The 13976-nt window shown below is 43.5% G+C and overlaps 1 protein-coding gene across 9 annotated transcripts; it reads left to right on the top strand.

Moving 5' to 3' along the window:
- Nucleotides 1-197: 197 nt before the first annotated feature.
- kdm4c (lysine (K)-specific demethylase 4C) lies at nucleotides 198-12718 on the top strand. Of its 9 annotated transcripts, none has more exons than XM_028977148.1 (22): nucleotides 198-349; nucleotides 1963-2126; nucleotides 2618-2793; nucleotides 2955-3069; nucleotides 3277-3470; nucleotides 3613-3662; nucleotides 4484-4587; nucleotides 4726-4863; nucleotides 5070-5263; nucleotides 5469-5602; nucleotides 5745-7201; nucleotides 7605-7716; nucleotides 7794-7960; nucleotides 8177-8375; nucleotides 9880-9956; nucleotides 10029-10084; nucleotides 10378-10486; nucleotides 10724-10912; nucleotides 11341-11511; nucleotides 11664-11783; nucleotides 11879-11971; nucleotides 12076-12718. In XM_028977148.1, exons 2-22 carry the CDS (start codon nucleotides 1983-1985, stop codon nucleotides 12190-12192), a joined length of 4116 nt encoding a protein of 1371 aa, XP_028832981.1. In that variant the 5' UTR covers nucleotides 198-349; nucleotides 1963-1982; the 3' UTR covers nucleotides 12193-12718. The 9 variants fall into 9 exon arrangements, 8 of the variants coding, with proteins under 8 accessions (XP_028832981.1, XP_028832987.1, XP_028832986.1 ...); XM_028977149.1 differs by having other exon boundaries at nucleotides 212-456; nucleotides 5472-5602; XM_028977150.1 differs by having other exon boundaries at nucleotides 212-456; nucleotides 5745-7192.
- Nucleotides 12719-13976: the final 1258 nt, after the last annotated feature.

The raw sequence follows: 13976 nt of genomic DNA, 5'->3' as shown, positions 1-13976 counted from the left end.
AAGTCATTTTCTAGTTTTTTTTTTGTGAATCGTGATTTTTATTAGGGAAAATAGCTAACGTTTATACGTATGCTGTTAATGTTTTACAAGCTTTAATGGTCTATTTCGTTACAGAATTCGAAGGAAAATTTGTTGTTTGTATGAGTGGGTCTGACGCAGCCGCCAGTCGGTCGCTAGGTGGCGGTGTGCGAGGAAAGCCGCTCCCGTTCCTCTCCCGAGACCGGAGAAGAAGCCCCTGGAATCGTGTGAGGAGAGCAAGCTGTCATGAAGTAGCAGCCGGGACCTTTAAAGGCGCTAACGGCTAACGGCTAACCAAAGCAGCGAGTCCTTCCCCGTCTTCCGGCGAAAGGTAGAGCCGCCGCCGCCGGAGACGAACTGCCCTCTGCGCCCCAGCGCAGTCGTGGCTTCTGCGTGCTTCCAGAACCAGCCGGCGGGCCGAGGGCGGCGATTCTCGGGGTGGGTTTCTGTGCTAACGCGCTAACAAACAACAGTCCCGTCGGCCTGACCAGCGAACCGCGGCCCGGCCAGGAAAGGGACGCCGCCTGAGACGCGCTCGCCGCGCTCAGCGTTTTACATTCGCTTCGTTTCTTGTGTTGTGCGCGTCATTTACAGCACAGTCTGAAAACGGGCCTGAACCCCAGCTTCACGTTATTGGGGTTTCCCTTCACTGGCACGGATCTCAACAGAGCGCCGCTTTATTCTGCATCTGTGGTGTAATATCGTGCCAAACACGCAATCAGGAGAAAATAATTTTTTATCTACAGAAAAATAAACATATCAAAAATAAAATATGCAAATGTAACATTTAATTAAAGAGCAAAGTCAACATTTTTTTTAACATTTATGCATTTAAAATGCGTGTAACTTTTTTCCAAATTGGGAAGTGGGTATGTGAAATGTGTGGATCTGCTGTACTGGTGATGAAATGACTGCATGTCGCACCTCCTCCAGGAGGGAACTTCTCCTGCTGGAGGAGCAGTAGTTTTATATAATATTATTCAAACCATCATGCTGTCATGCCGACGCACCATTTACATGCAGTTGCACTGCTCTATTATAAGTATTGTAAATGTTTTTTCCATTCCATTATTAATCGTCCTACAAGTAATAAGTCAACATGCATTCAACATTTTCTTCCATATGTATTAAATCTAGAGTTCCATACTATAATATAATAAAATATTGTACTAAAAAAAATGGAGCTCAGCAGGAGGAAATCGTAGGGTTAATTCTCCTCAAATTGTTTCTTGTTTGTTGAGATTTGGTCCGGTCTAATCAGCAGAAGAAGGTCTGTTGATGTTGAAATTCAGCAAATAGTGGACATGGAATGAAATTCTGAAATGGTCTCTCTTGTTTTCCAAAGCTGCAGGCCAGTGTTTGCTTATTATTTGGTGCAAATCTGCCCAATCTGGCAACAATGACTCCAGTTTTATAATATCTATAAGTTGTTCAATTGCTGAGATCACAACGTATTTAATTTATTTTTACTGGAGCAAAGCAAACTGCTTGCTAAGAATAGAATTGTGTATTCTGTTATATTGATGATGATTGCTGCTTCTACCACATCATAGCTTAATTTTCTTTATTGATTTTAACGAACAAAAATATGCATTCACACTTATACAATTAAATTGACAGAACTATAAACATACAGCGAGTGAACTTTTTTTGTTGCCTAGAAAACAAAATGTTGCCCTAATGGGCCTCAAATATTCAACCCATTTTCTCCAGTAAAATGGAAACTTTCAGAAGAGCTAAAGGCTGTAAAGGGACCAATAAGCCTTAATAATAGGAATGATAAAGTGTAAACAGTGCGCATACTTGTGTGCACTGAATAAGTGTATATTTTTTTTTTTTACAAACTGTCTGGAACCAAAAAAGTTATATTACTACATAAAGCATCTGTAACCTTCAGTACCAAGGGATTTGTTTTTGGCTAACACGCTTCCCTGTGACTTTTAGGCACACACTAGCGGGTTGAAATGGAGGGTGCAGGGGGCAGCCCCCCTCGTAACCCAGCCTGCAAAATCATGACCTTTCGGCCAAGCATGGAGGAGTTCAGAGACTTCAACCAGTACCTGGTCCACATGGAGTCCCAAGGAGCCCACCGTGCGGGTCTGGCCAAGGTAAGGCATTTTTGAAAATGATTGTTTCACAAAGTTTTTTTTTTTTTTTTCTTTGAAAGCAGCAAACTAAAAGACTAATATTTCCTAATTTATGGATAATCAGTATTACTTGGGGTTCTAACTTAGATGAGATTCAATCATAGGTGTTGAGTCATTATTTAAAAAATTATAATTAATTGGGAAGCCATCTAAGACAGTTGTGGCTGGTTAAAGGAGACTAAAAATTTAATTGTGAAGTGATTGTCATTGTGATACATAGCAGCACAGCACACAGTGAAATGTGTCCTCTGCTTTTAACCCATCACCCTTGGTGAGCAGTTTGGCACCTCAGTGGCACCTTGGTGGGTCAGAATTCAAACCAGCAACCTTCTGATTACGGGGCCACTTCATTAAAACTAGAAACTAGTTCTGTTCATTTAACAGAAGTATGGCTTTTCATAATCCCTTGAAATTAAACGACTTTTTTTCATCCATGTCACTCACTCACACAGGTCATCCCACCCAAGGGTTGGAAGCCGCGTCGTAGTTATGACGACATTGATGATCTCATGATCCAGGCTCCCATCCAGCAGATGGTGGCAGGCCAGTCGGGGCTCTATACACAGTACAACATCCAGAAGAAACCCCTGACTGTACAGGAGTTCCGTCGCCTTGCCAACAGTGACAAGTGAGCAGTGCAACCCCCCCACAGCATTTGCTGGCTGTGCATGTCATGATACTGCAGTCAAGCCAAGGCCTGTTCTTATACTAAAGAAAGATTTCTTAGGTGTTAATGGGAAAGAAAGTAATGGGGGAAGTTTTGTGAAGTCGTTTTTGTGGGGTTTACAGATTCTGTACACCCCGCTACCTGAACTACGAGGACCTGGAGAGAAAGTACTGGAAGAACCTCACCTTTGTGTCTCCTATATATGGAGCTGATGTCAGTGGCACGCTTTATAATGAGGTAAAACTCCTTCCTCTGACTAACGTGATACGCAGCCAATGGTGTTCAGAAGTCAGTACATTTTAAAAGTAGTTTACATTCTGTCCAGCATAAACCTAGTGTGTTGTAAATATCCATTTTTATGTTTCATTATTTTACCCCGCTGGTGTACCGAACCTCTTGTCTGTCTAACCTCACAGAAGAAATGTATATAATTATTGGTTGCAGGATGTTGAGGAGTGGAACATCGGCCATCTGAATTCAATTCTGGATGTTATTGAAGAAGACTGTGGCGTCTCCATCCAAGGAGTGAATACCCCATATCTCTACTTTGGTATGTGGAAGACCAGTTTTTCCTGGCACACAGAGGACATGGACCTCTACAGCATTAACTATCTGCATTTTGGAGAGCCAAAATCTTGGTAAGATGATCTCCTGACTCCATGGTAGATCACCGAGCTTCATAATTAGTAAACCATTTTTTAAAAATATCTGTCTGGCTTACCTGGCCTATAGATATCTCTGCTGATGTCTCCGTGTTTCTTTTCTTTCTTTTTTTTACAGGTATGCCGTCCCCCCAGAGCATGGAAAGAGGCTGGAACGGCTGGCTGTAGGTAATGACTCAGCCGTTTTCCTTAATGACTTCTTTTAAATGGATCAGCGCTTCCTTCTAGCTTTGAGCAAATAAAACATAGATCGCCCGGTATACCACACAGCACAGTAAATCAATCACAGCACAATGTATATCAAATGATCACTTCACCTGGTTGATTTGCCTTCATTATCAGCACAGAGCTTTTTAAAGGACAGGATGCAGCGTTTAAGTTATAGCTTTAAATGCCAATGAGGAGGAGAGAGGCGGGACGAGGAGGAGAGCGGCCTATAGAAGTGCGCGAGCATTTGCGGAAATTACGTCATCAACACTTCCTTTTCGGCAAACCCCGGAAGTTCTGTCTGTGGTTTTCCAGGAAAAAAAATTTAATCAACCCACTGGTTCTTCAGCGTCTCGTGCGACGAATATTTGTGCTCATTTTCACGTCCAATCACCGAGCAACTAATGCCATGACTGTTGGTGGAGTAACTTTTTTAGGTGATGGGTGGGAAATTATCTGGTGGGAAAAAACATGAGAAATAGGAGGTAACCTTTCCCCTTAGTACGACATAAGGGGAGAAATTCCAGATTTTGAGCGTCTGAGCTGCCGCTCTCTAAATGGCGAAGCAGAATGACCAAAGCACTCTTTTACATATCATCATTTCTAGCCACTGCAGGACCGTAGACACCCCAGGGGATTTCGTATTAATGTTAAATAATCTCACAAAGTGAAATTTTCATAATAGGGGACCATTTAAATCTTTATTTAACCTTAAAGCTTTTGAAAACTAATATATGACACTATAAGATTTATATATAAATACTTTCTGCATCTTGTTGCAGGTTTCTTTCCAAACAGCTACAAAGGCTGTGAGGCTTTTCTCCGACATAAGATGACTCTAATATCCCCTTCCATTCTGAAGAAATACGGCATCCCCTTTGACAAGGTAAAACTGGGCAACTGTAGACTTGTTCAGATTGTTCAAAATCGATTCATAGTTTTCAAATTTGCCAAAACAACTTTAATGTACTATTCTCAATTACTGTACAGCTTTTAAATACTGATGCGTTCTCTGCTGTAACAGATTACCCAGGAAGCGGGTGAGTTCATGATAACGTTCCCTTATGGGTACCATGCCGGGTTCAACCACGGTTTTAACTGTGCTGAGTCCACCAATTTTGCCAGCGTGCGTTGGATCGACTATGGAAAAGTTGCTAAACAGGTAAGAAATTGAGACTGTAGTTATTTAATATTCAGATTCAAAAAAAATTCTCATCAGTGATATTCTGAATGTTTTTACCATAACAGTGTCCTCACCTGCGTATCGTTATTGGTTCTTTAGTTGTGTTCTGGTTAGGGTCACACTGTAGTGACTGAGGCTTCTGTACATTTAAAGTTTAATTTGATGGACCATTGCTTCCCTTTCAGTGCAACTGCAGTAAAGACATGGTGAAGATCTCTATGGACCCGTTTGTGAGGCGTTTTCAGCCAGATCGCTACCAAGCATGGTTACAGGGCAAAGATCCATGCCCAATTGACCACACCCTGGCCACACCCAGCTCCACGCCAGAGCTGCAAACCTGGTTGCAGAGTCATGTACGCTCCACCTCTGGTGCCAATCGGTGTGTTGTAGTATTTTTATCTGGGAAATAGGTAAAAAAAAAAAAAACATCACAATAGACATTAATCTGCTGCCTCAGTGAACAACTCATTTTTTTAAACAATTGTTGCTCTTTATGTTCCTGTTCTAGCCTGTGAAAACCTGCTAGACCTAGCTGGTGCAGTATGTTCATGCAGTCTGTCATTCTATCACTATTTGTCCTTCAGCAGTCTTCCACACCCCCGTGCATCCGCGGTGGTGGAGAGGAAGACAAAGAAGAGGGTGTCAGAGTCTGGAAGAAATGGTAAAACTGATGCAACACCACAAGGCAAAGAGTCCCACAATACATTGCAGGACATTGGTAAGAACCTCAGTTGTTAATGTAGGTCAGTCAAAGATAACAAGATAGCTAAGATAGATGCAAGATAGGTGACTCAACTTTTATTTTTTTTACTATATTTTGAATGTAAAAATGCTTATAACCTGTGTAATGTGTGTCTCAGGTCCAATGGGGCACTGCAGGCAAGTGTGTGTTGTTAAGGTGAACCGTGTGGAAAGTGATACCCTCACCATCAAAACCAACCAAGATCCTTCTGCACCAGATCAGCCCAAAGTCCCTCCCCTTCCTGCTTCAGACCTATGCACCTCTCCACACAAAGAATTGGACTCAACATTTAAAAAAGGCACACACACACCCATGGACCTGTGCAGTGACAATCTGTCTGACAACCTGAGGACTGACCCTCACACACACACTACAGCATCTGTGTCTCCTGATGCGTACCCTGAGAGCAGTGCACAGACTCTGAGCAAAGTGGACAGTTCAGTATGTAGTACTGGTAATGGCAGCCCAGTACACCCTTCTTCAACAGAGTTAAGTCCAAACCCCCCCATTGAAGAGCAACAAGGTTCCGTACATGTAAAGGCTCTGCTGAACAGAGACTGTGACAATGACGCCCCCTCAAACATAGCTCATCGGAGCTGTGACCTCACACCCTGCACTGCTCCAGCAGGGAGTGCTACTGAAATGCCTCTCCTAACCCCTGAGCCATTAGAGGCAGAGCAGCCACACACACATCAGGAGATGCCGTCCCTCACCCTCGCCGTGAGCTCAGATGCCCGATTGACACCAGCAGGATCACAGAGCAGTGTTCCCACACTCTGCAGTGAAAGACTCACACATGCACACACACCTCTGCTTGCCATAACAAGTGGGGATGTCAGCACGAAGTGCTCAGAGGAGGCGCTCACACACACAGTAGTAGAAGCACAGGATACGCAGCCAACGGTTGGAGCGGTTACAGGTGACATCACACATACTGACAGACACACTGCTCGGGGTTCATCTGACACAACATCCTGTACAGAGAAGGCAACAGTTTCACGCCACCTGAACGCCACATCCAGCGTTCAAGAGGCTTTAACTGAGCCAAACCTAGAACGCTGCGACACACAATCGGACACACAACCACTCACCAGCATTAACCAAAACTGCACTTACACTCTTCCAGGCACTACACAAACTTTGTCACTTGGTACCAGTTACTCCCAAAACACACCCGTAACCCCGTTGGTAGAGGCGCAGTTATCCAACTTGTGGAACGCCGAGGCCCAGTCCACCCCAGCGGTTGTGATTGAGAGCCTGCAGCCAGAGCTCCCATTCGGCCTGTGGCTGGAGCCGCACTCTGTGCAGTCGCCAGACTCCCCAGATCCACCCGAGAGGGACTTCACGTGGACTCAGCTGCAGCCCAGCCGCCCCTACAACCCTCAGTCGCCCCTTTCCCACCTGCACCACGGGGACAAGAGTTCGGAGGGGACGGAGGAGCCTTTTACCGGCAGAGAGACGGTGCCCGGTGGGTTGGACCGAGGCGGAGCCAGCAGCAGCGATGAGAGCGATGACTCCAATCTCAGCGACGCTGAGAGTGGCGATTCAGGACTGGAACCGGGCGAGGTCTGCACTGTAAGCACAGAACATTCAAACAGATGTCAGATATAAGCCAACTTATAGGCAAGAGAAAAGAACTGCAGCTTGTTCAAATTTAGTTCAATATGCACGAGAACCAGAAAGCTTGTCTCCAATCGTTTGTATTCCCTAAATGTCAGTGAGGAATCTGCAACTTTTTAAATGAAATCAGGATTAAATTTCCAAAACATTCCATTTCTAACAAAATCATAATTAGCACCATTGTAAATTATTGTACTTTTACTTTTGAAACACACTTGAAGACAAATATCAGTTTTCACTGAGCAGAAGTTTCTCGTAGCTTCTGAAAACGGCAGAAAATTGAGTATTCTTCTTTTTAGGCTTATCCACATGCCAGAAGTTGGTGTCTAAGTAAGCGTATAATAACTCTCTCTTTTAGTACTCGTCTGCAGTGATGAAGAGGAGCACCAAGAGCTGGCGTCTTCCTCTGAGGAAGCCCACAGCTCGGGCAGCTCCCAGTGCAGTCAAACAGCAAAATGTTAGCGACGAAGGTCAGCACTGTTTAAACATACATCTGTCACAAATTGAGTTATTTGTTGTGTCGTGATTTTTCTTTTTATCTTTCTAGAAACTCCAGAAACGGAAGGGGAGGAGACAGAGTCTTGGGCTCGGCCCCTGGTGCACCTCTGGCATAACAAGGGGTATGCTTTTAGTGCAGAGAGGGAATATAATGCTACTGCAGCCCAGAGACCTCCATACTGTGCCATCTGCACGCTGTTCATGCCTTATTATCAGGTACACGTCACACAAACACAACACTGTTCAACATGCATCCTTTATTATTACACTTTCCAACTCCACAAAGAACACTGCCGTATGAATTGATTGTGCATCATGCAGAATTTCATTCATAATCTAACCCGAATAGTAATAGTACTGAATGTAAACAGAGCTACACACAGGCAATGAAAACTTTCTCTCTTGCCCCACCAAACCTCCCTACCCCCATAGCAAGAAGAGCGGTCAGAGGAGAACAGAAAAGGCGAGGACCCAGCTCAGGGTACAGGTGGGGTGTTAAGGTCCCGTCCTTTGATCCCTGAGATCTGCTTTGCATTTCGGGAAGGGTCGTGTCCACCCACTGCAGTCCTAGAAGAGGATGGGTACAGCCCTCTCGTCCGCTGCGCCCACTGCTTTGTGCAGGTTCACACAAGTATGTCCATTGGCTGACACCTACAGTGCATCCGGAAAGTATTCACAGCGAATCACTTTTTTCACATTTTGTTGTTTGTTTGTTTTTTTCACAGCCTTATTTGAAAATGGATTAAATGCATTTTTTTCCTCAGAATTCTACACACAACACCCCATAATGACAGTTTTACCGACACTTTGGGAAATGTTTAAAAAAAGAATAAGTAATCACATGTACCTAAGTACATGTGATTATACATGTAAGTACAGCATCTCTCAAGCTCCATCAGGTTGATTGGGAAGCGTTCAAAATGGTGCAGCCATTTTAAGATCTCTCCAGAGATATTGAATCAGATTCAAGTCTGGGTTCCAGCTGGGCCACTCTAAGGACATTCACAGAGTTGTCCTGAAGAAACTCCTTTGATATCTTGGCTGTGTACTTAGGGTCGTTATCCTGCTGAAAGATGAACAGTCTGAGTGCAAGAGTGCTCTGGAGCAGGTTTTCAGGAGCAATGCTTGATCGCTCAGTTTAGGTGGCTGGCCAGCTCTAGGAAGAGTCCTGGTACTTCTACTATGATTGAGACCACTGTGCTCATTGGGACCTTCAAAGCAGCAGAAATGTTACAGTAACCTTCCCCAGATTTTCGAGACAATCCTGACAATTCCTTTGACTTCATGCTTGGCTTGTGCTCTGACATGACCTGTCAACTCTGGGACTGTATATAGATGGTGAGTACCTTTCCAAATCATGAAAAATAAAAAAGCTCCAATTAAGGTTGATCCGGGGAACCAGGAGGCACCTGAGCTCAATTTTCAGCTTCATGATAAAAGGCTGTGATTTTGATGGGCTTTCTCGTTTTTTTTTTTTGTTTGTTTTTTTTATTAATTTGTCAAAAAATGTTGTCTTAGTGGAAAATTAGATTAATTCATTTTAGAATAAGGCTGTAACATAACAAAATGTGAAGTGATGTCCTGTGAATACTTTCCTGATGCATCTCCTGTCTACTCTTTAGTAAACCTTCATTCACAACACGTGCATGCTACAACATTCTCTTAAAAAGCGGGGTGGTGGTTGCCTAGTGGGTAAGACACTCACCTATGAACCAGAAGACCCAGGTTCAAATCCCGTTTACTACCATTGTGTCCCTGAGCAAGACACTTAACCCTAAGTTGCTCCAGGGTAACTACTGATTGTAACTCGCTCTGGATAAGGGTATCAGCTAAATGCTATTAATGTAAAAATACAGGGGGACTGTCCCCTGTAACTACTGATTGTAAGTCGCTCTGGATAAGGGCGTCTGATAAATACTGTAAATGTAATTACCACACTAAAATGAACTACATTCGCTTAACATTTACATTAATAGCATTTAGCTGATACCCTTACCCAGAGCGAGTTACAATCAGTAGTTCCCCTGGAGACACTCAGGGTTAAGTGTCTTGCTTAGGGGCACAAGGGTAGTAAAGGCTGAATGCTTTGGTTTTTAAAAATATATATTCACGCTGCTCTCTTCTTTGCATCATAGGTTGCTATGGTATTGCTTCTTCTGATGTCAGCAAGGATTGGTCATGTGATCGATGCTTGAGTGGTGAAATGGCTATGGTGAGTGGAATAGGTCATTAATCAGCTGAAATTTACCAGTCAGTGGATTTGAAATTATTCTCCTCTCCTCAGGAGTGTTGTCTGTGTAACTTGCATGGCGGAGCTCTGAAGAGGACTACAGACAATAGGTAAGTGAATGTGAAAGTGAAGTGATTGTCATTGCGAAACACTGCAGCACCTTGGCGGTTCGAGATTCGAACTGGCAACCTTCTGATTACGGGGCCGCTTCCTTAACCGCTAGGCCACCACTGCCCCTGTTATTACATATCATCTGTTTGGTTCTGTGGTGGTGTTATTTTGCAAGAAGTAATTCATTCTGAGCTGTATGTCAGTTCTTTAAGCATATTAATAGTTTGATTTGTAGTAGCTAATTAAATGCAAGTGGATATTGATATTTTTTGTGTGCATGTATTTCCTGCAGGTGGGCCCACGTGATGTGTGCCATTGCTCTGCCTGAGGTGAAGTTTGTTGATGAAGCCAAACGCAGCCCTATAGATATCAGTGCCATCCCACTTCAGCGATATAAACTGGTAAGAGCTACTACTGTCCTCTTCAGACAAGCCTATATTTTGTATGATCTCCATTAAGACTTCTTGTTTGCGCTTTAAAACCTTAGTAATCTGGTAAGTGCAGCTAGTACTGAAGCAAGCCATCTTCAACAGTCGAAGGGAGCATGTCCTGCAGTCTCTTCAGTGGCTGAGCTGCACAGGAAGTCAATCTATCTCTGTCTCGCTCTCTCTCTCTCTCTCTCTCTCTCTCTGACTCAGAAGTGCATATACTGCCGAAAGCGTGTTAAGCGTGTGTCAGGGACTTGTGTCCAGTGCTCTTGTGGTCGATGCTCCACCTCCTTCCACGTTACCTGTGCGCACGCAGCCGGGGTTGCCATGGAGGCAGATGATTGGCCATATGTCGTCTTCATCACCTGCCACAGGCACCAATCACGCAATTCTAACACCGTGAGTATTCTGGCCAATTGTAATCATGCAAAAATTATTTTAAGGGGCTCCTTTAAAGGTCATAAATTGACCTGAAAATTTTTTATTTGCCATTAGTATGATTTCTTATACTGAATATGACACTGAAATGCACCTTTAATCCCTATTGTTGACCTGTGAAAACATGACCAATTACACAGCAGTTTTACTTTTATTAAACGTTGATATGATGAATGACTGTTAAAAATAGCTTCCATGTAGTGCTGCACTGAGCAGCACTTAGTGCTGTTTTTTCTTCATGTCCTTCCTCCCTGGCAATCGATAGAATTTACTGCTTTTAAATTCCACCGATTCAGCAGTTCTACCTTCAGCACAAGGTGTTTTTGGTCACACGCAGCAATCGACGTAAACACACAGACGGTGACAGTTGCACCTAATCTCTTGCACAGAAGCGCTGTGTTTTGCACAAGGATTTGGAGTTGGGCCAGACGGTCATCACAAAGCACAAGAACCTACGCTACTACAGCTGCCGAGTCACCAGCATCACCTCACACACCTTCTACGAGGTTATGTTCGATGATGGCTCCTTCAGCAATGACACCTACCCTGAGGACATTGTGGTCAGTGGCTGAGTGGTTACAGGGCTGCCTTGAGTATAATCATTGCGGCTGCCATGCACTCTTGATGGCATCATGTTTTGTGTAGTGAATCATATAATGAAGATTCATTTCTGATTCAGCATACTGACCTGACTTTGCTGTGTTTGTTTCAGAGCAGAGACTGCTCAGTGGTGGGTCCCCCTGAAGTTGGGGAGGTTGTGCAGGTGAAGTGGCCTGATGGACTGTACTACACCGCCAAGTACCTGGGCTCTAATATTACTCACATGTACCAGGTACACAACCCCCATCTTCACTGATTAGCCATAGCAGTATTCAATATTATGTTAATGAAGCCCCCTACTTACACTTTGTGACTCTTGTGTCTCAGGTGGAGTTTGAGGACGGCTCTCAGGTTGTGGCTAAGAGAGAGGACATCTACACTATGGATGAAGACCTGCCTAAAAAGGTCAAAGGGCGACTGGTGAGTGTGCCAGAGACCTGAAATGAAAATGTTCCTGTTATTTATTTAGCTATCCATGCAAATCCCATTTCTGGTGTGTGTGTGTGTGTGTGTGATATCCACAGTCCACTGCATCTAAAATGCGTTTCCAGGATGCTTTCTTCACTTCTCAGGGAGAGAGGAAGAGACAGAGAACTCCCAATTCCCGCTTCCAGAGGGATTACATTACAAAAGCCTGCTGAGTGTGAAAGTGTGAGAGAGCAGTGAGAATGTAGCTAGCTTCACAAGACTGATGGTCTTCAAAGAAATCAAGACAGGATGGGACAGCGCTGAAAGAAATGACTCACCACACTGTCAATGATTTGATTTCTGTCAAAAGTCAGGGACAAGAATCTTTTGGAAAATCAATTACACGCCTACAGTAATGAATGTTTTTTTTTTTTTTTTTTTTTTTTTTTTTTTTTTTTTTTTTCAATGGTATTGTGAGATCAACAATTTCTCCCCTTTGTGTAGCTCTTGGTTTCCTTTCAGAGCAGTTTATTTTTGGTCTGTTTGGTGCATGTTAATCGAGATTCTGTCAAAACGCTTCACTTTGGACATGTAATACAAAAATAATGTCAGTCCTACTGTTGCTTAATTTGTTAAAGCACTTTGTTACGATCTATTTAATTGAATCTAATCATGCTTATTTATTTTCGTCTGACCCCTCCCAATGTGGCACTCACTGCTGTACAATTCAGATTAAAATATTTGTGTTTACTTTGTCAATGCTGCTGTGTATTTTTGTCTCTTTCTCGTCCTTTCGGCCATTCCAGTAGATGTAAGAAGTCTATGTAGCATTGTGTCATTTTCACAGATTGAGATCTCTGCAACTTGGAGGCCAAGTCATCAGTTCAAACTCACTGTTCCTCAGACCATAACTGAACAATTTCAGTGTGACAGGGTGTATTGCCACTGCTATTAGGCAATATGTCACAGTGAAGTTAGGTAGAACATGTCACAAATGCCACAACACATTGTTTCTTTAGGTGAAAGTGAATTGATTGTAATTGTGAAGCACAGCACACAAAATGTGTCCTTTGCATTTAACCATCACCCTTGGTGAGCAGTGGGCAGCCATCACAGGCGCCCGGGGAGCAGTGTGTGGGGACGGTGCTTTGCTCAGTGGCACCTTGGCGGATCGGGATTCCAACCTGCAACCTTCTGATTACAAGCCGCTTCCTTAACCGCTAGGCCGCCATGGCCCCCATTAACACCAGATTGCTTTGCCACTTTTCCTGCTTCCAACATTTCAGCCTTGCTTTACAGTTGTGACTGATATAATTGCTAAATTCATGAGCAATATAATGCTGTATCATGGCAAGTTAGCGGTACATCTCTGATATATAAAATATGAACAAATGTGTTAAATTGTATAATATGCCACATATCCTTAGGTGCTTTTTCAATTTTGTTCATAGCATTCAGTCAACATGATAAGTGTCTCTGGGTGGGAATATTGTGTGTGTGTGTGTGTGTGTGTGTGTGTGTGTGTGTTTGGCTGTGTACACATTGATTTGTTGTAGCAGGAGCATTAGCCTTTCAGCAAGAGCTCTCTCAAGCTGAATGATATTCCCCGAGTCAGACGTCAGCACTTCTGTCTTTCACGGACCCACACACCCCCAACACACGCACACACACACATAGACACACAATCAGAATGAAAACCCCCTGATCAGTTCTGCTGGTTCTGCTTTTCTGGCATGTGGAGTTGGCAGCAGACAGCAGTTCACTGGAAGCATGAAGAGGCATCAACTCATATGGACCTGCAGAGAATTGTTTAAAGTGCCTCCAGTTTTCTATAAACCTCAATGTCACCGTGTACAGGCAATTACAGTGTTGAGGTAACTACATAGTTAATCGAGTATAAAAATAATAATCAGACCCACTATGGTGCTCATTAAAAATGTAAAAAACTTGGATAATTTCAATTATGTGAATTTCATTATTATGCCTTAAGGGTCTCCCCTTACCCTCTGGGGATGCT

Source organism: Denticeps clupeoides, chromosome 4 (genome assembly GCF_900700375.1).
Source record: "Denticeps clupeoides chromosome 4, fDenClu1.1, whole genome shotgun sequence".
NCBI lineage: Eukaryota > Metazoa > Chordata > Actinopteri > Clupeiformes > Denticipitidae > Denticeps > Denticeps clupeoides.
The sequence above is the reverse complement of the archived record's forward strand: the minus strand, read 5'-3'. Positions and strand labels throughout refer to the sequence as shown.

Excerpts from the sequence above, each read along its gene's own strand:
- kdm4c (XM_028977148.1), top strand. The coding sequence starts at position 1,983 with ATGGAGGGTGCAGGGGGCAGCCCCCCTCGTAACCCAGCCTGCAAAATC. Across the intron at positions 10,085-10,377 it reads AAGAGGACTACAGACAATAG|GTGGGCCCACGTGATGTGTG; the intron begins GTAAGTGAATGT and ends TATTTCCTGCAG. Across the intron at positions 11,784-11,878 it reads ATATTACTCACATGTACCAG|GTGGAGTTTGAGGACGGCTC; the intron begins GTACACAACCCC and ends CTTGTGTCTCAG.